The sequence below is a fragment of the Hyaena hyaena genome, unplaced genomic scaffold (assembly GCF_003009895.1).
Source record: "Hyaena hyaena isolate Hyena2069 unplaced genomic scaffold, ASM300989v1 scaffold_138, whole genome shotgun sequence".
Classification (NCBI taxonomy): Eukaryota; Metazoa; Chordata; class Mammalia; order Carnivora; family Hyaenidae; genus Hyaena; species Hyaena hyaena.
The window spans coordinates 2,518,749-2,540,364 of NW_024080770.1; the positions used below are offsets into that span (position 1 = coordinate 2,518,749).

Sequence of the window (21,616 nt, forward strand, 5' to 3'; positions counted from 1 at the left end):
GATCTTTATTTTTCCTTCCCTCCTTCCTTCCTTCCTTCCTTCCTTCCTTCCTTCCTTCCTTCCTTCCTTCCTTCCTTCCTTCCTTTCAGTGGCAATTTTGTCAGTTTTTAATTTTACATTTTGAGGCTCTCCTGTTAGTTGCAAATAAGATCAAAATTATTATATCATCCTAAATGTTTATAATGTTTACACAGGTCATTGAAAGCCTATCTTGTCTATTGCTAATAAAACCTCCTCAGCTGCTTTTTAATATTTCGTAAATGTGTAGCTTTTTCCAACTTTCTAACATTTCTGTGACATTACATGTTAGGTATTACATGTAAACAGCATCTAGCTGAATGTTGTTAAATTTTAAATCCATTATAATTAATATCTAGTGTTCTATTAGTTTCGTGTACCCTATAGTGATTTAACAATTTTATACATTACTCTTTATCCCCTTTCACCTATTTCTCCCATTCCCACCTATCTTCTTTCTGGTAACTACCAGTAGCCTATATTTAAGAGTCTGGTTTTTTTGTTTGCCTCTTTTCTTTGTTTTCTTTCTTAAATTCTACATATGAATGAAATCACGTGGTATTTGTCTTGCTCTGACTTATTTCACTTAGCACTATACCCTCTAGATCCATCCATGTTGTTGCAGATGGCAAGATTTCATTCTTTTTATGGCTAATATTCCATTGTACATATATACCACATTTCTTTATCCATCCATCAGTCAGTTGATACTTGGGTTGCTTCCATAATATGGCTATTGTAAATAATGCTGCAGTAAATCATTGGGGTACATTTATCTTTTATAATTGGTGTTTTCATATTCTTTGGGTAAATACTCAGTATTGGAATTACTGGACCAGATGGTAATTTAGTCTTTAATTTTTTGAGGAACCCCCATACTGTTTCCAACAGTGGCGACACCTGATGTTTCTTGCATTTGCTTTCAACCATTTTGACAGGTGTGAAGTGATATGTCATCGTGCTTTTAATTTTCATTTCCCTGATGATGAGTGATGTTGAGCATATTTTCATGTGTCTGTTTGCCATCTGGATGTCTTCTTTGGAAAAATGCCTTTTCAGATCCTCTGCCCATTTTTAATTGGATTAGTTGGGAAGGGGGGGTTAATGTTTGGTTGTAGAAGTTCTTTATAAATTTTGGATACTAGCCCTTTATCAGATAGGTCATTTGGAAGTATCTTCTCATAACCATTAAATTGTCTTGTTATTTTGTTGATTGTTTCCATTTCTCTGCAGAAGTTTTTTATTTTGATGTGGTCCCAATAGTTTATTTTTGCTTTTGTTTCCCTTGCCTCAGGAGACATAACTAGAAAAAAAGTTGCTGTGGCCAATGTCAGACAAATTACTGCCTGTACTCTATGCTAGGATTTTTATGGATTCAGGTCTCATATTTAAGTCTTCAATCCATTTTGAGTTTATTTTTGTGTATGGTATAAGAAAATGGTCCCTTTTCTTTTGCATGTAGCTATCCAATTTTCCCAACGCCATTTGTTGAAGAAACTGTCTTTTTTTCCCATTGAATACTCTTGTCTCCTTTGTCAAAGAATAATTGACCATATAATCATGGGTTTACTTCTGGGCTGTCTATTCTGTTCCACTGATCAATGTGTCTGTTTTTGTGCCAGCGCATACTGTTTTGATTACCACAGATTTGTAGTTTATCTTAGAATGTGGGATTATGATACCTCCGGTTTTGTTCTTCTTTTTCAAGATTGCCTTGGCTATTTAGAGCCTTTTGTGGTTCCATACAAATTTTAGGATATTCTAGTTCTGTGAAAAATGCAGTTGGTATTTTGTTAGGAATTGTATAAAATCTTTGGATTGCTTTGAGAAGTAGAGACATTTTAACAATATTTGTCCTCCCAATCCATGAGTGTGGAATGTATTTCCATTTGTTTGTGTCATCTTCTATTTCTTCCATCAGTATTTTTTTTATGTTTGTTTATTTTTGAGAGACAGAGTGTGAGTGGGGGAGAGACCGGGAGAGGGAGACACAGAATCTGAAGCAGGCTCCAGGCTCTGAGCTGTCAGAACAGAGCCCTATGTGGAGCTCAAACCCACAAACTGCGAGATCATGACCTGAGCCAAAGTTGGATGCTTAACCAACTGAGCCACCCAGGCGCCCCTTTCATCAGTGTTTTATAGTTTTGAGAGTACAGGTCATTCACCTCTTTGGTTAATTTTATTCAAAGAGATTTGGCGGGGGGCAGGTACAATTGTAAATGGGATTATTTTCTTTCTTTTTTTAATTTTTTTTAATGTGTTATTTATTTCTGAGAGAGAGACAGCGTGAGCAGGGGAGGGTCAGAGAGAGAAAGACACAGAGTCTGAAACAGGCTCCAGGCTCTGAGCTGGCAGCACAGAGCCTGATGCGGGGCTCGAACCCACAAACCAGTGAGATCATGACCTGAGCCGAAGTCAGACCCTCAACCAACTGAGCCACCCAGGTGCCCCTGGGATTATTTTCTTAATTTTCTGCTACTTTATTAATGTATAGAAATGTAAAGATTTCTGTATATTAATTTTTTATACTGTGACTTCATTTATCAGTTCTAGCAGTTTTTTGGTGGAGTCTTTAGGGTTTTCTTACAAGAGTATCATGTCATCTGTAAACAGTGAAAATTTTACTTCTTCCTTATCAATAAATGCCTTGGATGCCTTTTATTTCTTTTTCTTGTCTGATTGCTGTGGCTAGGACTTCTAGAACTATAATGAATAAAAGTGATAAGAGTGAACATCCTTGTGTTGTTCCTGATCTTTGGAGAAAAGTTCACAGTTTTTCACCATTGAGTATGTTAGCTATGGGTTAATGTGATCTGTCACGTTGATTGCTTTGCAGATATTGAACCACACTTGCATCTCAGGAATAAATCCCACTCAATTTTGGTGAATGATTTGTTTTAATGTGTTGTTGGATTTTGTTTGCCAATATTTTGTTGAGGATTTTTGTATTTATGTTTATCAGAGACATTGGCCTGTACTTCTTTTTTTGGTACTGTCTGTCTGGCCGTGGCATCAGGGTAATGCTGGCCTCAGAAATGAGTTTGGAAGTTTTTTGTCCCCTCCTATTTTTTTTAAGTTTATTTATTTATGAAAGAGACAGAGACAGTGCAGGTCAGGGTGGGGCAGAGAGAAGGGAGAGAAAATCCTAAGCAGGCTCTGTGCTGACAAGAACTGTCAGATCACAACCTGAGCCAAAATCAGGAGTCAGATGCTTAACTGACTGAACTGCCAGGCGGCCCCCCTTCTATTTTTTTTTTTTAATAGTTTGAGAAGAATAGGTATATGTCTTCCTTAAATGTTTGGTAGAATTTACCTGTGATGCCATCTGGTCCTGGAATTTCATTTGTTTGAAGTGTTTTTGATTTCCATTTCAATTTCGTTGCTGGTAATTGGTGGGTTCAAATTTTCTGTTTCTTACTGATTCATAATTGGGAGGTTATATGTTTCTGGGAATTTACCTATTTTTTGTTGGTTGTCCAATTTACTGGCACATAATTTTTCATAATATTCTCTTACAGTCCTTTGTATTTCTGTGGTGTCAGTTATTTCTCCTCTTTCAATTGTGATTTTGAGTTCTCTCTCTCTCTCTTTTGACCAGTCTGGCTAAAGTTTTATCAATTTTGTTGATCTTTTCAAAGAACTAGCTCCTGGTTTCATTGATCTGTTCTATTATTTTTTTAGATTCTATTTCACTTATTTCTGCTCTAATCCTTATTATTTCCTTTCTTCTACTGGTTTGGGGTTTTGTTTGTTCTTTTTTTAGTGCCTGTGTGTTTAAGGTTACATTGTTTGAGATTTTTCTTGCTTTTTGAGGTAGCCCTGTATTGCTGTACACTTCCCTCTTAGAACAGCTTTTTGCTGTATTCCAAAGATTTTGGACAATTGTGTTTTTACTTTCATTTGTCTCCATGTACTTTCTTATTTCCTTTTTGATTTCTTGGTTGACCCACTCATTGTTTAGTAGCATGTTATTGAACCTCCATATATTTGTGTTCTTTCTGGATTTTTTTCTTGTGGTTGATTTTTTTTAACAGCTTTTTAAAAATAAAGCTTATTTATTTATTTATTTATTTTGAGAGAGGAAAGAGAGCATGAGCAGAAGAGGGGCAGAGAGAGAAGATCCCAAGCAGACTCTGTGCTGTCAGCATGGAGCCTGACACAGGGCTTGAAACCCACAAACTGTGAGATCGTGACCTGACCTGAAATCAAGAGTTGGACACTTAGCTGACTGGGCCACCTAGGCACCCCCTCTTGTGGTTAATTTCAAGTTTCATAGTATTGCAGTCAGAAAAGATGGATGTGTAACTTCAGTCTTTTTTAATTTGTTCAGAGACTTTGTTTTGTAGCTATTAAGTTCTTCATCTCTCATTGGTTGTTTTGGGTTCTCTGCCTCATTGAGATCCTTTTCTCAAGTCCATCAAGTCTCTTTATGACATTTACTTTAAATTCTTTATTAGACATGTTACTTATCCCTGTTTTGTTTAGCTCTCTTGCTGTGAGTTTGTCCTCTTCTTTCAGTTGGTACATAGTCTTCTGTCTCCTTATTTTGTCTGACTCTCTGTGTCTGTTCCTATGTGTTAAGAAGGTTAACTGCATCTCCTGCTCTTGAAAATAGTGGCCTTATGAAGAAGAGGTCCTGTAGTGCTCTGCAGTGCCATGTCCCCTGCTCACCAGCACCTGCTGCTTCAAGGGTATCTCCTGTGTGTGTTGTATGAGCCCTACTGTTGTGGCTGAGCTGTGTTTGCCTTCAGTCCAGTCATTTACAATGGCTCTCTCTGCCTGTTCTGGGCAGGGTTTGGTCCCTCTGTTAGTGGGCCAGTCTGAGGCCACCTTGGGCTTAAGTTGAGTCAGACCAGTCATTTGCCAGAGCTGCAGGAGCACTGAACTATAGGGCTTTCTCCCTGTGTTGTCCTCTGAAAAGCTGCCGTTGGTGGACGGGGCAGCCCACTGCCTGCAGCCCACTGCTGGGGCTGAAATAGAACTGGTATGTGTGGTTTTCTTCCCCTCTCCCTGCAGGAATCACTTTGGGGGTGTGGTGCTGACCCTTCTTGGGGGCAGCTTGGGGCAGCTTGCACACTACTGTGTTTGTGGCACTGCTTTGGGTGGATTCCTGTTGAGGCCAGGTTGGCCCTGGCCCACCTGAGGGGTGGGTCCACAGGAGAACACAGGGGTAGGGCCCCTGGTATTAGTCAGCTGGATGGAGAATATTTGCAATAGCTGATTCCCACAGGTGTTCACATATCCGGGCTTGAGGGGCAAGGGAAAGAAATGGTCCCACCCACCGCCTCCTTTGCCCTTGGAGAAGTCTGCCAAAGGCCCTCCAACACACATTCTGAAATTAGTAAATAAATCTCCTTCCTGTATATTCCAGACGCTTTTCAAACTGCTGTTTCTCAGTGGGACTGTTTGCTGTGCCGTCTCTGTAAGCGTGGGAACTCAGCTTCCTATCCCCCACTCAGTGTCCACGCCCGCTGATGTGTACAGTTCCAGGTGGTAAGCCCCACTGATTGTAAGAAGTCTCAAACCTCATCCCCTCTGGTTTTCAAAGCCAACTGTTATGAGGGTTCATCCTCCCGAGTGAGGGTCCCTGGGCCTGGGATGCCTGGGGTGGCGTTTGCTTCTCTCCCTTCTCTGTGCCCACAGCGTCCCTACCTCCCAGGGACAGTCTTGTGGTTCAGTTTTGGCTCCCACCCAAGTCTCTGCCTTCCTGCTCTTTTCAGTGTGGCCTCTTCTCTCCATTTTGCTATGGAGAGTCTGTTCTGGCAGAGTGTTCCTGTTGACTTCTGGGCTAGTCACACTGACATGGGTGTTATCCAGTTGTATCCGTGGGGCGAGGTGAGTAGGATCCTCCTCCTCTGCATCTTCCCCCAGCATCTAGCTGAATTTTAAAATCCAGTCTAGAGTTTTCTTTTAACTGACAGATTGAAGCAATTTACTTTTATTGGAACAATGGAATACTTCTATTATAGCTATCTTATTATATTTTTTTTATTTACCATGCATTTATTTTTCTTCTTGTTGTGCCTATACATCTACTGCTTCGATCAAATTTACTTCCTTTATTTCCCTTTACTGGCTTGGAAGTTATGGTTTCGATGTCTATTCTTTGGGTAGTTACTTTTGCATTTCTAACATATATGTGTGCCTCCACAAAGTCTAAATTTCATATGTATCTTCTTCTGATCAGTGCACGTGGGATGCATTATTCTCCCCCTACTTTTCACATTACTGCTTTTTTATGTTTAAAAAAATTAGTTTTAGGTAAATTTAAAATCCACCTTGAATTTATACTCTTTGTGGAGCCCAAAGCAGGGCTTGAACTCACAGCCTGGAGATTAAGAGCCAGACACTCGGGGCGCCTGGGTGGCTCAGTCAGTTAAGCATCCGACTTCGGCTCAGGTCATGATCTCACGGCTCATGGTTTCGAGCCCCGCATCAGGCTCTGTGCTAACAGCTAGCTCAGAGCCTGGTGCCGGTTTCAGATTCTGTGTCTCCCTCTCTCTCTGACCCTCCCCTGCTCATGCTGTCTCTATCTCTCTCTCAAAAATAAATAAAACATTAAAAAAATAATAAACATTAAAAAAAAAAAAAAGAGTCAGATACTCAACCGACTGAGCCACCCAGGCACCCCCAACCTTGAATATATACCCTTTATTGGGTATATTGTTATTTTAGGTCATCAATGATTATTTTGAGTTTTCCCTTATTTGCTAGTATTTTTACTTACCTTCTCTCCCTCCCTTTTTCTCTTCTTCCTTCTGGTCTTCTCCTCCTCCCTCCCTCCCTTCCTCTGTCCCTCCCTCCCTCCCTTGCTTCCTTTCTCTCCACCACTCCTTACTCTCATTTTTCCTTATTATTCAATTTCCTTCTTTCCCAAAGCACACTTCTTCATAGTTCCTTTAGTCAACCTATTAGTGGTAAATGCTTTCAAGCTTTACCTAAAAATGTCTTTATTTCTCCCTTATCCATGAAAGGTAGTATAATTAGAATTCTGGTTTGACAGATATTTTTGCTCTGTGCCCCCTGTTGTGTGGAGGTGTGTGCAGCCAGTCTGATTGCTCTTCCTGTGTATTCTGCCTTTTCTTTCTCTTCATTTTTTTAATCTTTATTTATTTATTTTGAGAGAAAGAGAGAGTGCATGTAAGCAAAGCAGAGAGGGAGAGAGAGAGAACCCCAAGCTGGCTCCACGCTGCCAGCATAGAACCTGACATGGGGCTCGATCCCACAGAACCTCGAGATCATGACCTGAGCCAAAATCAAGAGTTGGACAGTTAACTGACTGAGCCACCCAAGCGTCCCTCTTTCTGACTGTTTTAATCTTTTTTTCTCTCTCCTTGGTGTTTTGCAGTTTAAATATGGTTTCATTTTTATTTTTTTTCCTAATCAGGAATCATTTTTCCTTCTGAATATGTGGAGGTATATCTTTCATCAATTCTACAAAATATCAACCATTATAATCTCTATATTACTTCTTCCCATTTTTTCTGTTCTCCCCTCCTAGACTCCCATTGGATGTATGTTGGACCTTGTCATTCTGTCCTCTGTTCCCCTTAACCTCCATTTTATGTTTTCCATCTTTTTGTCTTTCTAGGCTGCATTCTTTTTTTTTATGTTTATTTATTTTTGAGAGACAGAGTGTGAGTGGGAGAGGGGTAGAGAGAGACACACACACAGAATCTGAAGACAGGTTCCAGTCTCTGAGCTATCAGCACAAAGCCCGACGCGGGGCTCAAACCCACAAATTGTGAGATCATGACCTGAGCCAAAGTCAGACGTTAACCGACTCAGCCACCCAGGTACCCCCATGCTGCATTCTTAATTTCTTCATATCTGTCTTCAGATTTACTAATCCTTTCCTCAGATGTGTTTGAACTGCTGTGTATTATTATGATAATACATGATAATATTTGCCATTTTATTAGTTTCTTTTTCAAATCTGCCTATTCTTATAGACTCTGTGGTTTCAAACCCTTCATATGTCTTGAGTTATTTTAAATATACATATTTTTACTTTTTATTTAGCTTTTGTTCTATTACTTTATGTTCTTGGGTTGTTTTTTTTTGTTTGGTTTTGGGGGTTTTTTTTTGTTTGTTTGTTTGTTTTTTTAAGATTCTAAGTCATCTCTACATCCAATGTGGGGCTCAAACTCACAACCCTGAAATCAAAAGTTGCATGCTCTACCAAGTGAGCCAACCAGGTGCCCCTCTTGGGATCCTTTCTAGTCATCATTTTTTATTTATAGTGGATCATTCCTTCTTTCTTCTCATTTTTTATTTTGAGCTCATATTTAGTGAGACTTGGTTTTTACATGGAAATCCCATGGAACCGAGGTCGTGAGAGTGACACTCTGGACAGTTGTACATTTTCTTTGGCCAAGCAGCCTAAGAGTACCACCAACCAGGGACCAACTTTTCTGTTAATCCATCAGTTGTAGAATTCTTAAACTTGCAATTTATGAGACGCAAGCCCAGCAATTCTAATGTTCTCTGCCCAGCAGAGACTAAAAGGTCTCCTGCCCTCTCACTTTTCTGGCAGAAAAAGTATTTTTCCCATTTCCCCATTTTCCCCATTTGCCCATTTGTAGTCTTCAGTCTCCTGCCAGAGCTTCCTCTCATTGGCCGAACATGGGCAGAGGCCAGCTGAAATAAGAGCTTACATATGCAGGCGGTGGGGTTGACCTCCCTGCAGTACAGAGCAGACAAAAGGCAAAAAACAGGTCTGGGGACCAAGCCAGTCATCCATTTGACAAATATTTCCTGACCTCCGTGGTCAAAACGCTGTGCTAAGTTTGATATTGTAGAACCGTGCGAGCCACAGTCGCTGACCTCCAGGGGGAGAGACGAGCATACTAACACTGTAGAGATGAGCTACAATGCAAGTTACATTCTGTGAAGTGTTAAATACAGATGCAGTCTCCCCCGGAAGTACAGGAAAGAGGCAGTTTGGGCACAGAGCATGGAAAGTTTCCCCAAAGTAGGATCCCATGAGCTGCACTTTGAAGGTTAGTAAGATGGCTGTGGCGAAGCAGGCCGTGGACAGTGTGTACAGCGTGTACAGCACCTCGTGAGGATGGAACCTGGGCCTGGGTGGCTACAAGGCAGCTGCGTGATCAGAGGGGAGGCTGCAAATGTAGGCCGTGGGTGGATTATGGCGACTCTGGAGTCCTGTGCTGCTGAGCTAGGACTTCATTCTGCAAATAGCAGAAGCCACTAAAAGCTTGTTAGGGAAGGAACAGAATAAAAAGTGCAATGGCTGGTTTGAACTGTTCAATAGAAATATAATGAAAGTCACCAATGCAGCCCATATGTAATTTAAGATTTTCCAAAGGCCACATTTTAAAAAGTAAAACATGAAATTAGGTTTTGAATAATTTTTTTTGGTTAGCTCAGTATCATGCAAAATACTACCATTATGTAGTTAAGAATTATTAATGCATTATTTTACATTCTATTTTTTTTATATTAAGTCTTTGAAATCTGGTGTATGCTTTATACTTAGAGCGCTTCTCTGTTTGGCCTGGCCACCACAGTTCAAATGCTCAATAGCCACGTGTTGCTGACGGCTACCATGTTGGACAGTGAGGGGAGGAGGGCAAGGAGTCAGAAGGAGAGGGTCAGTTAAGGATACTGGCTTCAGGAAGAAACCAGATTCCCTCATCCCCTGACACAGGAAGGAAGTACAGGGATGAGTGAGCAGGGAGATGAAGAGCAGGAAGTAAAAGGGCCACCGTGCCTTTCTTTTTTTCCCTGACATTGGAGGTAAGAACATCTGAAAGTGAGGGTCAGGGTCAAGTTGAAAACTTGAAGAGACTAGACGTTTAAGAACCATTGTAATTAAATGCAAAAGGGTCAGTTAGAGGTGGAGTATAAGGATTGTCCTCACATCCTTCCTGATGGAGCTAATGGCATGCATGTTCTCGCCCTAGAAATGATAAAATATCTGGAACTTCTCCTATTATTCCAAGGTACAGAACAGATAGGCCAATGCTTCTGGGTTTTAATGTAAATCAGTGTTTCTCAAAGTGCAATAGACCTATCCCTGTGATACGCTACGTGATGGCACACAGAAGAAGAGACCTCAGGACGTTTTTTCCCCTAATGGTTATATATTTATTTTAGTGAGTATCAGAAGGAGCATGCCCAGTACATAAAACCCATGATTTCCCAAATATGTAATTCAAACATGAGTAAATTTATAGAAAAGAATTACGAAAAGTACAGACCGAATGTGGGTGTTGCAGCATGTCAGGGACTGGAATTTGTAGAGCCCTGGTGTCTAGTGTGAGGGTGGGGTGACCTTAGACACCACTCTGCGGCTTCCGTCAGCTTGCTCCTCTGGCCAGTGACTCTGGCTCGCGCCATGAGAGCAACATGCCACCAGGTGCCCAGCCATCACCTCCCGCCTCCTCGCCACTCACAACCTGGTCAGACAGGTGTCTATATTAGCCTTCCAGGGTCAGAACACTTGGCCTCCGTGCAGTGCAGAATAAAATACAGTCCCCAGGACAGATAATTTTGAACACGACAGTGACGCCATGATGTCGTCTTGCCTTTTTCTATTTCTGTGTTACTGTGAGAATTTTTTTTAAGCCTTTGGCAACATGCACAGAAAATAGACAGTTGTCTTCCTGAGAACTCTTAGTCCAAATCTATACAAAACACATAAAAACTCAAAGGTAAGCAGAGGAGTGCCTGGGTGGCCCAGTTGGTTGAGCGTCCGACTTCGGCTCAGGTCATGATCCCCCGCGTCAGGCTCTGTGCTGACAGCTCAGAGCCTGGAGCTGCTTCAGATCCTCTGTCTCCCTCTCTCTCTGCCCCTCCCCCGCTCGCATTCTGTGTGTGTCTCTCTCTCAAAAATAAACAAACAGTAAAAAAAAATTTTTAAACACACTCCAAGGTAGGCAGAAAGAGAAGCCCCCTTGAACTGTCCCGTCTGCTCCTCGCGTTCTCTGCCTCCGTGGCTCTGCTCGTGTGTTCCCGGTGCAGGGCCTCTGCGTCTCCGCCAGCGATGCCCCACCTACGCAGGCTGGGGCGGGTCCCCCTTACACCTGCTGCCTCAGGGGCCATCCATGCCTCACTGGGCCTTCCCTCTCCCTCGTGTTGTAGCTTGGAGGCACCTACCTGCTCTTTTTGTCTGAAGAAGGGCTGCCTGAGTTACTTCCTCTCTCACTGTGCACAAAAGCAAGCCCTCAGCTTCTTACCAAGCGATTCTGGAATTCTGTTGCTTCGGAGTTTGACATTCAGTTCCGCTCCCATGTGCCTGTAAACTGACCCAAAGTGACTGCAGTGCCGCTCGCCCTGACGCCAGGCCGCTAGGGACTCCCCTCCCTCACAGTCTTACTTGTGGCTGTGGTGTCCCAAAACCACTTCTTTGTGCTGGTGAGTTAAGGCACTGGTATTGTTGGGAACCACTGGGTCCTGGGAACTTCAGGCCTCCTGACCTTAACACTTCACTTTGAGAAATCAACAGAAATGTTTCTCATTTTTTTTAACAGTAGCTCACGGTAGGAAATGTATTCTACATCCCAAGTACACACGTAACTAAAAGTGTTCATTTTCAGTACTTACGAGGGCTGTGCACAAGGTAATTTGTATTTATTTGTGTGTTTGCTTTAATGCTAGGCCCGACCTACACTTTTAAAAAACTAAATTGATATGAGGACCCACCGATATCTCATAGCCTGCAGTTTGGAAAACACTACTCTTAAGCATTTGATTCATTGAATCATTTCAACATCTTTGAAAATGGCCTGAGATAATGAGAACCACATAGATCTTCACAAGTTGATCACAGTTCTGAACTCTCTGAGGCCATTTCTTAAAAGCCTTAAATCGGTCATTCATTTGGGAAAGAAGTCAGGACCACGCTGAGATGGTACAGGCGGTGCTGACTTGCTGCCTTGGTCGAGCGGCAGGTGGTCAGGCGGGCTTTCCGCGGTTGGAAAGGCTGCGCCTGGCTTTTTCGAGGCACCACTTGTAAACCCAGCACATCTGCTGATAAATGTCTGTTTCCTACAAAGAAGACTCAAATACTGTTTTGAAACTCTACCCTGTCTTTCCATAGGGTGTGCTGATCTCCAGAGCCTGGACACCATGCAGCCAGTTGAGAGGAAGAGGCAGGGCTATATTCACGAGCTGATTCAGACCGAAGAGCGGTACGTGGATGACCTTCAGCTCGTCGTGGAGGTGAGGGCTGTGCCCGCAGGGTGGTGGGCCTTGGCCTCAGAGTCAGGCATCACCTTTGATGTTAGCAACAGGAGCTCTCACACCCTCAGAACAATTTGTGGCTGTGGGGGGAGGGGAGGGCGTGCCTGAAGAGCCCCAGTCCACTCCTTCCCCCACACGTGGCCATTCAGGGTGCAAAGGACAAGAGGCGTCTCAGCCGCTTGTGGGAGATGCCCCATCAAGGAAGGAGAAGGGCGAGGGCAGGGGCGCCTGGGTGGCTTAGTCGGTTAAGCGTCCGACTTTCGCTTAGGTCATGAACTCGCGGTTCGTGGGTTCGAGCCCCGCATCGGGCTCTGTGCTGACTGCCAGCTCAGAGCCTGGAGCCTGTTTCAGAGTCTGTGTCTCCCTCTCTCTCTGACCCTCCCCTGCTCACGCTGTCTCTCTCTCTGTCTCTCCTAGAAATAAATAAAAATATTTAAAAAAATAAATAAATAAATAAGGACGAGGGCAGAGCCGGTGGGAAGGCCCTAAAGCAAACTTCATCTGCCTCACGTTTGCCCGTTTGCTGTGCTCCTCTGACACCTGACATCTTTGTAGACTTTGTTATTTCCAAAGGGGCTGTGAAATGGGGGGAGTGTTCATCTAATGTTCGTACCACTTTGGAAACCAGAAGAGGACCACGTGGTAAAATATTTCCCCGTTGTGACGTCCTTATGGCTTATGCCGATTAACGTGGCCAGTGTAGGCTGATAACAGCTGTTGGAGCAGCGCCCCGAAATGATTTGTGTTTGAGTGCACAAAGTGAGACTGGATACTCTTGTTTCCGTGGCATTCAGTCCCCACTCAGCGTGTCACGGCCCTCACATGAGAAGCCCAGTTAAATAAACAGGGCACCCGATGGGAGCGCGTGCCCCCACACAGGCCCAGCAGGTGCGCCCTAAGCCTGGCCGTGACCTCGCTAGCGGCACGGAGCAGAGGCTGCATCCTTCTGCATCTGCGCCCCTGATTCGTTCTCCACCCGCCGTGCAAGCGGGCACCCCCAGACCCGGCACGTGGTCTGCTCACGTGGCCATTGCACACACGACTCAGTTGCTAACGTCTCTCAGTTGATAACTCCCCCCAAGGCTCTGAGCTCCTGACAGGGGCATGTGTCCCCCACAGCCTGCATCCCCAAAGCTTCGTCTGGCCCTTTGCAGGCCTTCCCGTCAGTACTGAATGAACCACGTGCGTTATCCCTGCACCACTCTGGCCAGGAAAGACAGCCTAGAAGAAAAACCTGCCTTTATTACTAACCCCTATGAGTATCAGCCCTGCTGCTGGTCAGATCCCAGTCCTGAGAGGCTGAATGGGTGTAGACGTAACTTTCTGACCCCAGCACACAGGAGACAGGGGCCACATGTTTGCCCCACTCAGACCAGTCACTTAGCCACTTGGGCCTTGCTCATCCCCACTCTGCCCACCTTCTCTTGCCTGAGAGGCAAGAGGTCACGTCCGGGTCAGGGATTTAGGGCGAAAGCACTGTTCCCAGGCTGGGTGTTCTCAGACGGAGGTTCCCAGACGGCCCAACCACCTTCCGCCTCCCCTTGTCTCACCGAGGCACGTAAACGGAGTGAATCAACAGAGGAACATATATTCATCAGTGGATGAAAACCAGACCACCAGGTGCCTTCCCTGTACTTCAGGAGCCCCTCAGAGCAGATCCACCACCTGGCCAGGGCTCGCTCCCGTCGGAGGGTCCTGACATCTTCAGTCTGATTTTGGAACCACAGAGGTTTTGAGATGTCCAGTTCATAGCACTGTTATCTGAGCTCTTTGAATCCGTGTTCAACTCCACTCAGCAAATAAACATTAATTCAAAACCTACTATGTGCCTGGGCACCTCGGTGGCTCAGCCGGTTAAATGTCTGACTCTCAATTTCAGCTTAGATCATGATCTCATGGTTTCATGAGTTCAAGCCCCACATCAGGCTCTGGGCTGATGGTGCAGAGCCTGCTTGGGATTCTCTCTCTCTCTCTCTCTCTCTCTCTCTCTCTCTCTCTCCCCCCCCCCCGTCTCTACCTCTCCCCCACTCACGCTGTCTCTCTCTCTCAAAATAAATAAACTTTAAAAAATTAAAAAAAAAAAACCTACCAGGTGCAGAAAGCACTGTGTTGGAGAAGAGAGATTAAAGAGAGTTCCTGCCCTCAAGGAATTCACAGTCATGTGGAGAGACAGACAGACAGACAGACAGCTGCAGAACCCTGAGGTGGGGGCCAGCACAGGGAAGACCACCCTACACCACAAAGGAGAGTCGGGAAAGACCCTCCCAGTGAGGCTTTGGCCAAGGCCAGAAGGACACGGATGCGTTTTCTGTGCCCAGAAGAGGACGTGGACGCAGAGAGGCCTGTGCCGGGGACTTAGGGTCCTGCAAGTAATCGCAGTGCCTGGAGGGTCGAGTACTCGAGGCCCAAGCTGGGGGCGTGGGCAGGGGCCTGGTGGACCTCGAGAAAGAGTCTGCGTCTTACCTGCAGGCCATTAGACGATTCTAATAGAAATAGACTGGTGTGTATCTTAGATCACACATGAGAAGAGTTGCCTCAGATAACTTTACAGTTTCCTTAAGGCTCTGAAAGTCATTCCCTAGGAATCCTAGTTGTTTAGTGGAAACCTGGATTTCTGACCAAAAAGACTGGCATTTTGGTTCTGGTTCCTCCATGTTCAAGGTTTGAGACCTTGAGCAGATCACTCTCCCAGCCTTTATTTCTTCCGAGTGCCCTGGGCATAATCAGAGCTGACTCAGCTTGACCCATGTCATCTGTGAAGTTCACTCAGAACCCACCTACACACTCCTGTGTGTGCTTGTGCACATATACACGTATGTCAGCCCTTTCGTGTTCCGCAGTACAGATGCACGGCACGATCATTTCCCCTGCAGTCGGCCGGCCTCTGAGATCCATACCTGCTTCTCGGGGCAGTCTCAGGGTCATAGCAGTTGTCACTGTTTCTTTTGCTGAACTTCTCTCGGCTTCCAGAACTCTGAGGTGCCGCCACATGACAGCTTCCTCAATTCTGCAGCTTTTATGGGGTGTAGATGCTTTATGCACATGGTTTTATTTAACTTTCCTGATCTCTCTTGCAGATAGGTATGAGAATCTCCTCTTACTGGATGAGGCTGCTAGACTCAGTCTTTAGAATTAGCTGTAATAAAGGGGCACCTGACTGCTCAGTCAGTGGAGGATGCAGCTCTTCATCTGAAGGTTGTTGAGTTCAAGCCCTACTTTGGGCATGGAGCCTACTTAAAAAAAAAAAAAAAAAAAAAAAGTTAATCCCAATAAGAACCCAAATAGCAAACAGTAGGGAAATTATGCAATTTAAAATTTAGCAACCCTAAGTATCCTAAGTAGGCTTATTTAAAAACATCATGACTTAAAAAAAAAAACATCATGATCGTATTAGTTTCATTATATGAAGATACTGCTTGATTTTGACAACATAGGCTGTCTATGCCCACCTAAGCTAACTTCTTTCTTTTGTGTTTGAATTTAGGTTTTTCAGAAACGGATGGTGGAGTCAGGCTTTCTCACTGAAGGAGAAATGGCTTTGATCTTTGTAAACTGGAAAGAGCTCATCATGTCTAACACAAAGCTACTCAAGTGAGTTGTGAGCAGCTCCTGCCAGCCCCCAGGACTGGCACTTCCGCACAGAACTCCCTGCAGGGCTGCTTAGCCAAGTTACTTTCAACTATTTTCTGCTCCCTCAAGCTTTTTATGTTATTATCATTTTAGGAGATGCCCTGTAACTGTAAAATACATAATTTCTGAAGTTGAGAAATATAACAAAGAAAATACTTTGATTAAACAAAGATTTAAAAAAAATTTTTTTTAATGTTTTATTTATTTCTAGGAGAGAGAGAGACAGCATGAGCAGGGGAGGGTCAGAGAGAGAGGGAGTCACAGACTGAAACAGGCTCCAGGCTCTGAGCTGGCAGCACAGAGCCCAACATGGGGCTCGAACCCACGAACCGCGAGATCATGACCTGAGCGAAAGTCAGACGCTTAACCGACTAAGCCACCCAGGCGCCCCTGATTAAACAAAGATTTTAAATCATAAACAGTATCTTAATATATGATTAATATATGAATAAACAGTATCTTAATATATGATTTCAAAATATACTTGACTGTACCGGGTAGAGTAGGAGAGAAGCTGTAGCCCATGGCCTGGACATTACTGGCTGGTCTGACAGTCTCCTAAGTCCCCTCAGGGTGATTTCCCATCCCTGAAGCCTGTGAGGACAGACTCCTAGTGGGGCGGGGGAGGGGGACCAGCAGTCCCAGTTGTCACTGCATCTCCGCCTCCTGGGGGCACACAGCTCAGCAGCCTTCCTGGGGACAGCGCTCACCTCCACCTCCACACCTGGGTTCCTGCTCCCTTTTCCCCCTAGAGTGTAGAAAATTCCTTTCTTCTTGGTTCAGCTGAGAACAAGTTAGAATTTTTCTAAAGGAACTTTGCTAAGAAACAAAGATGAATCCAAAACAGTTCCAAGGACCTGGAAACACCCAAGCGTATAGACTTCATTCTCTTACTCTCCTTCGCCCAGATTGGCTTGGCCAGCGGAACATAGGCCCAAGCTGCCTCCTCCTCCTGACTCTCCCCTCACAGTGCCAGGTTTTCCGGTCACCCACCGGGGATCATTAGTTCCCTGTGATATTTCTCCTTTGTTTACCAACGACATGCACAGTGAGAGTGTGTTGTTTGCAGGGCCTTGCGGGTACGGAAGAAGACCGGGGGAGAGAAGATGCCCGTGCAGATGATCGGGGACATCCTGGCGGCCGAGCTGTCCCACATGCAGGCTTACATCCGGTTCTGTAGCTGTCAGCTTAACGGAGCGGCTCTGTTACAGCAGAAGACCGATGAGGACATGGATTTCAAGGAATTTTTAAAGGTAACGCCTTTGTGGGGTCAGAGCAGGCCAGCCCGTCCCCAGCTGGAGGTGCTCGTGCAGCTGCAGTCAGGACCTCCCCCGGGGAAGGGCACCCGCAGATTCCAAGGAAACGCCGATGCAGCAGAGAATTTTCTGAGTGCTTGTGTTACTTTCCATGTTGAGCTTGTGTCTCTTGGCACTGGGGCCATAATTTTGCCCATCTATTAGTATTCTTTAAGCCTAATTACTTAAATCAGCTAATCTATACTCCAAAATTTTCCAGAATGTCACTTTATTAATTTTGTAAATTATATTCATTTTATATCCATCTTATGCCAGAAAAGGTATAAAATAGCCTACTCAAATATCTAAAATGCAACAAGATGAGACGATATGTTGTAAGTGGATGAACACAGTGGGACGAAAGGAAATGAAGGGACGAGGGCGGCACTGGGAGTCGGGACGCTTTGTAAACACACAGGTGGGCCCTCCCCGTGCTCCAGGTGCACTGAGGTGTCCTCACAGCGTCCAGAAACCACTGAGAAGAGGACACAATCGGTTCCACGACTGTGGTTATAAATTAAAACCAAGCCCTAGGGAAAGAGAAGTAACACTAGCACGACACTCAGAGAACACGGTGTGATGTAACCTGAACACAACTTGCGAGTGACCCAGCCGTGAGCTTCGCATGACTTCTTACCAGAGAGTGTCATGTGTCAGAACATCTCACTGACGTCATTCAGTAACAGAAACTATCACTACGCGTGTGACAGTGACGAGGGAAATGAAAGTAAAATCTGTTTTCTTGCTTTTTTACATGTCTTCTTGTTTTCTTGGTTTCTGAAACAGTGCATGTTGGGATCTGTTGTACAGCCACAGTGCCTTAAGGGAGAATGCATAATTTTAATGTCTTCTTTATCAATAAAGGATAGAAACATAATTAAGCATAAAATATAAGATGTTTAGGCAGAGGATAAAAATTCCAACAGGAAAATGGTGTAAGTAATAAAGATAAAACCACAAATGGTACCAATATATCTAAGAACAGATACATTGAAAAGAACTAATAAAATGTAACTCTGGTAAATCTAATAGAGAACACAAGTAAAAAGAACAGACATGGAAATATTTCTTAAAGTAAAAGAGTATATAAGTCAAAGATATTAGCATATGCTAATAAGTGTCAAACCGTTAATAAAATTTGTAGTTTTCTATTACAATTTGAAAACTGCTTCAGTAAGAATGGAAACTCTGAAGATATTATTAGCCAAGGATAAAACTGTAACTTACCCCAAAAGAGGACCTAGGTTCATCTGATGGACTTAATGGTGAATTCTGTCTAACCATAAATGGATAATTCCATTCTGTACAAGCTATTATAGATCATAGAAAATAAATCAGAAACCCATTTAATTCATTGTTTAAACAAAAGTGTTCCTGAACCCAAGAACCCTGTTTTCGTATTTGTATTTAATTATAAAAATAAGGGGCGCCTGGGTGGCTTAGTCGGTTAAGCGTCCGACTTTCGCTTAGGTCATGATCTCGTGGTTCGTGGGTTCGAGCCCCACATTGGGCTCTCTGCTGACTGCCAGCTCAGAGCCGGGAGCCTATTTCAGAGTCTGTATCTCCCTCTCTCTCTGACCCTCCCCTGCTCACGCTGTCTCTCTCTCCTAGAAATAAAAATATTTAAAAAAAAATTTTTTTTATAAAAATGAGGGGCGCCTAGGTGGCTCAGTTGACTAAGCATCCAACTCTTGGTTTTGGCTCAGGTCGTGACCTCATGGTTCATGAGTTCGAGCCCCCAATCAGTCTCATTCCTGTCATCACAGAGCCTGCTTTGGATTTTTCTGTCCCCCTTTCGCTCTGCCCCTCCCTCTCTTGTGCAGGCTCTCTGTCTCTCTCAAAAATCAATTAAAACATTTTTTAAAAGAATTTAAGGACCACATAATAAGCATTCAATAAATGATAATTATATTTACCTTCCTTATGGTGATCTTAGGGAGGCAAAAATGATTCAGTATAAGTAAGGCACTGAGGACTGATTTTTCAATTGGTGATAAGGGTGGGAGGCACAGGGTTGCTTAGAAGTGAACTAGAAGAGGGGCACCTGGGTGGCTCAGTCAGTTAAGCATCTGACTCTTGATTTCGGCTCAGGTCATGATCTCACAGTTCATGAGCTCGAGCCCCACGTTGAGTTCTGCACTGACAGTGTGCAGTCTGCTTGGGATTCTTTCCCTCCCTCTCTTGTTGCCCCTTCCCCTCTTACACACACGTGTTCTCTCTCTCTCAAAATAAACATTTTTTAAAAAAATGAACTAGAGGAATCATACAAGGGCACCAAAATCACAGACACAAATACTGGTCAGAATAAGATAAATGTGGGATTGTGAGTGCATGCAAATGTTTTAAAATAATAGTAGAGGGGTGCCTGAGTGGCTCAGTTGGTTGAGCATCCAACTCTTGATTTCAGCTCACGTCATGATACAGGGTCGTGGGATCGAGCCCTACATCAGGGAGGCTCTGCCTTGGATTCTCTCTCTCCCCCTCTGCCACTCTCCCCTGCTTGTGTACTCTCTCTTTCTCTCCCTCTCTCTCTCTCAAATAAAAATAAATGAATAAATAAATAGAAAATAAAATAATAGTAGAACTAAAAATAGGGTCTGTAGGGGAGCCTGGCTGGCTCATTCAGTGGAACATGTAACTCTTAGAGTTGTGGATTCAGGCCACACATTGGGTATAGAGGTTACTTAAAAATAAAATCTTAAAAAAAAATTTTTTTAATGTTTATTTTTGAGAGAGAGGGGGAGAGAAAGAGGGCATGAGTCAGGGAGGGGCAGAGAGAGAGAGACACAGAATATGAAGCAGGCTCCAGGCTCCGAGCTATCAGCACAGAGTCTGATGCGGGCCTGAACCCAGGGACCACGAGATCATGACCTGAGCTGAAGTTGGCCACTTAATGGACTGAGCCACCCAGGTGCCCCAAAAATAAAATTTTTAAAAATAAATTGGACTCTTACCTTCTAAGTACATTTTTTTAATTTTCAAAATCGTAATAACAATAGCAGTGTAAATAGGGTTATCAGTGCTATCACAACTATAATAAGGATAAATAAAAAATTTATAGTTTCATAATGAAAGGCATTGTGTTGATTACATTAAGAACAAAATCTAGGGGCACCTGGGTGGCTCAGTCAGTTGAGCATCCGACTTTAGCTCAGGTCATGATCTCACAGCTCGTGAGTTCAGCCCCGTGTTGGGCTCTGTGCTGACAGCTCAGAGCCTGGAGCCTTCTTCAGATTCTGTGTCTCCCTCCCTCTCTGCCTCTCCTCTGCTTGCTCTCTCTCTCTCTGTCTCAAAAATAATTATTAAAAAAAGAACAGAACCTAGCAATAAGCTGTGTTCTAAATGTTACTTTTTAAAAAGTCTCAGAAAATAACAGAAATAAAAAGCATGAAGATGCTTGCTATAGCAACATATATAGATCTATGCAAAAACAAAAGGGGACGGTTTTAATATCTCATAGTGGGAAATGAATAGGTAAATTATAGTAAATTTGCTTTTCAGCCATTAAAAATGGTCATAAAAAAAAAAAGTCATCCAAGAGTACTAGCTACTCTGTTCAAGTATTATGCTAATAATAGGAGTAAAAGCAAATAAGATGTGGTCCTTAGTTCCCTGGAAATAACAGCCTGCAAGGTCATGGAGATGCCTCAAACCTGGTACCTCTGCCTGTCTTCCCCAGTCCAGATGTGGTGTCATGATAAAGGTGGCCACGGGTGATTTGTAGGGGCTCAAGAAAGGTCACTGAACACGAAAGCATCAAGGAAGGGGGAGGCCTGGCCACGAGGAGGCATAGTCTGAGTCTACAGAAATGAGTATGAATTAGCCAAGTGAAGAAAGAGCAGAAGGGATTTAGCAAAGGCTAATGCATTCATTACCTGGCACATATAGGTGCTCAATAAATGGTAGTGATTATTTCTAATAAAGCAGGGATAGCAGGCAGGCAGAAGCGGGGGAAATCACAAGCTGTTTAAAAGACAGAGTTGAAGGTGACTCCTAGGAGTGGGAGAGGGGTGCAGAATGGTGCTACCAACACAGGGATGGAGGTGGAAGAGAGGCTTTCATGAAGGAAAATGAGGACTTTGGGGTGTACTGAGGTATTGAGGTGCCTGTTAGGAGACCCAGGTAGGAAGGAGAGTAACTTGGCCAGTATGGAGCTCTAGAGAAGGTCCGGGTGGCTTTCTGGGACTCAACTGCTGGGGGTCTTTGGGCAGCACCTACAGTTAAAAGCAGGTAGAGGAGAAAGAGGAAGTGAGGATTGGGAAGGAGTGGGCTGGGAAGACAGCCGTCAGTGGTTCTGGAACAAAGGAGGAAGTGATGGCCTAGGCTGCCAAATCCATGTAAGAAAGAAAGAGCGAGGTGAAAAGCATCCTCTGGGTTCACCAAATGAAGGGACATACTCCTGCTATTAATCTGATATATATCATTTTGAATCCTGAGTTTCTAAAAGAAATTTGAAATCAAAAAGG

The 21,616-nt window shown here is 43.9% G+C and overlaps 1 protein-coding gene across 1 annotated transcript in view; it reads left to right on the forward strand.

Moving 5' to 3' along the window:
* The window catches only part of ITSN2 (intersectin 2), a 111,845-nt gene that overhangs the window by 81,266 nt on the left and 8,963 nt on the right, over positions 1-21,616 (forward strand). Inside the window, exons 27-29 of the mRNA XM_039238333.1 lie at positions 12,083-12,204; positions 15,710-15,816; positions 16,925-17,108. Coding sequence (XP_039094264.1) covers positions 12,083-12,204; positions 15,710-15,816; positions 16,925-17,108 — 413 coding nt within the window. The remainder of the gene's footprint in view (positions 1-12,082; positions 12,205-15,709; positions 15,817-16,924; positions 17,109-21,616) is intronic.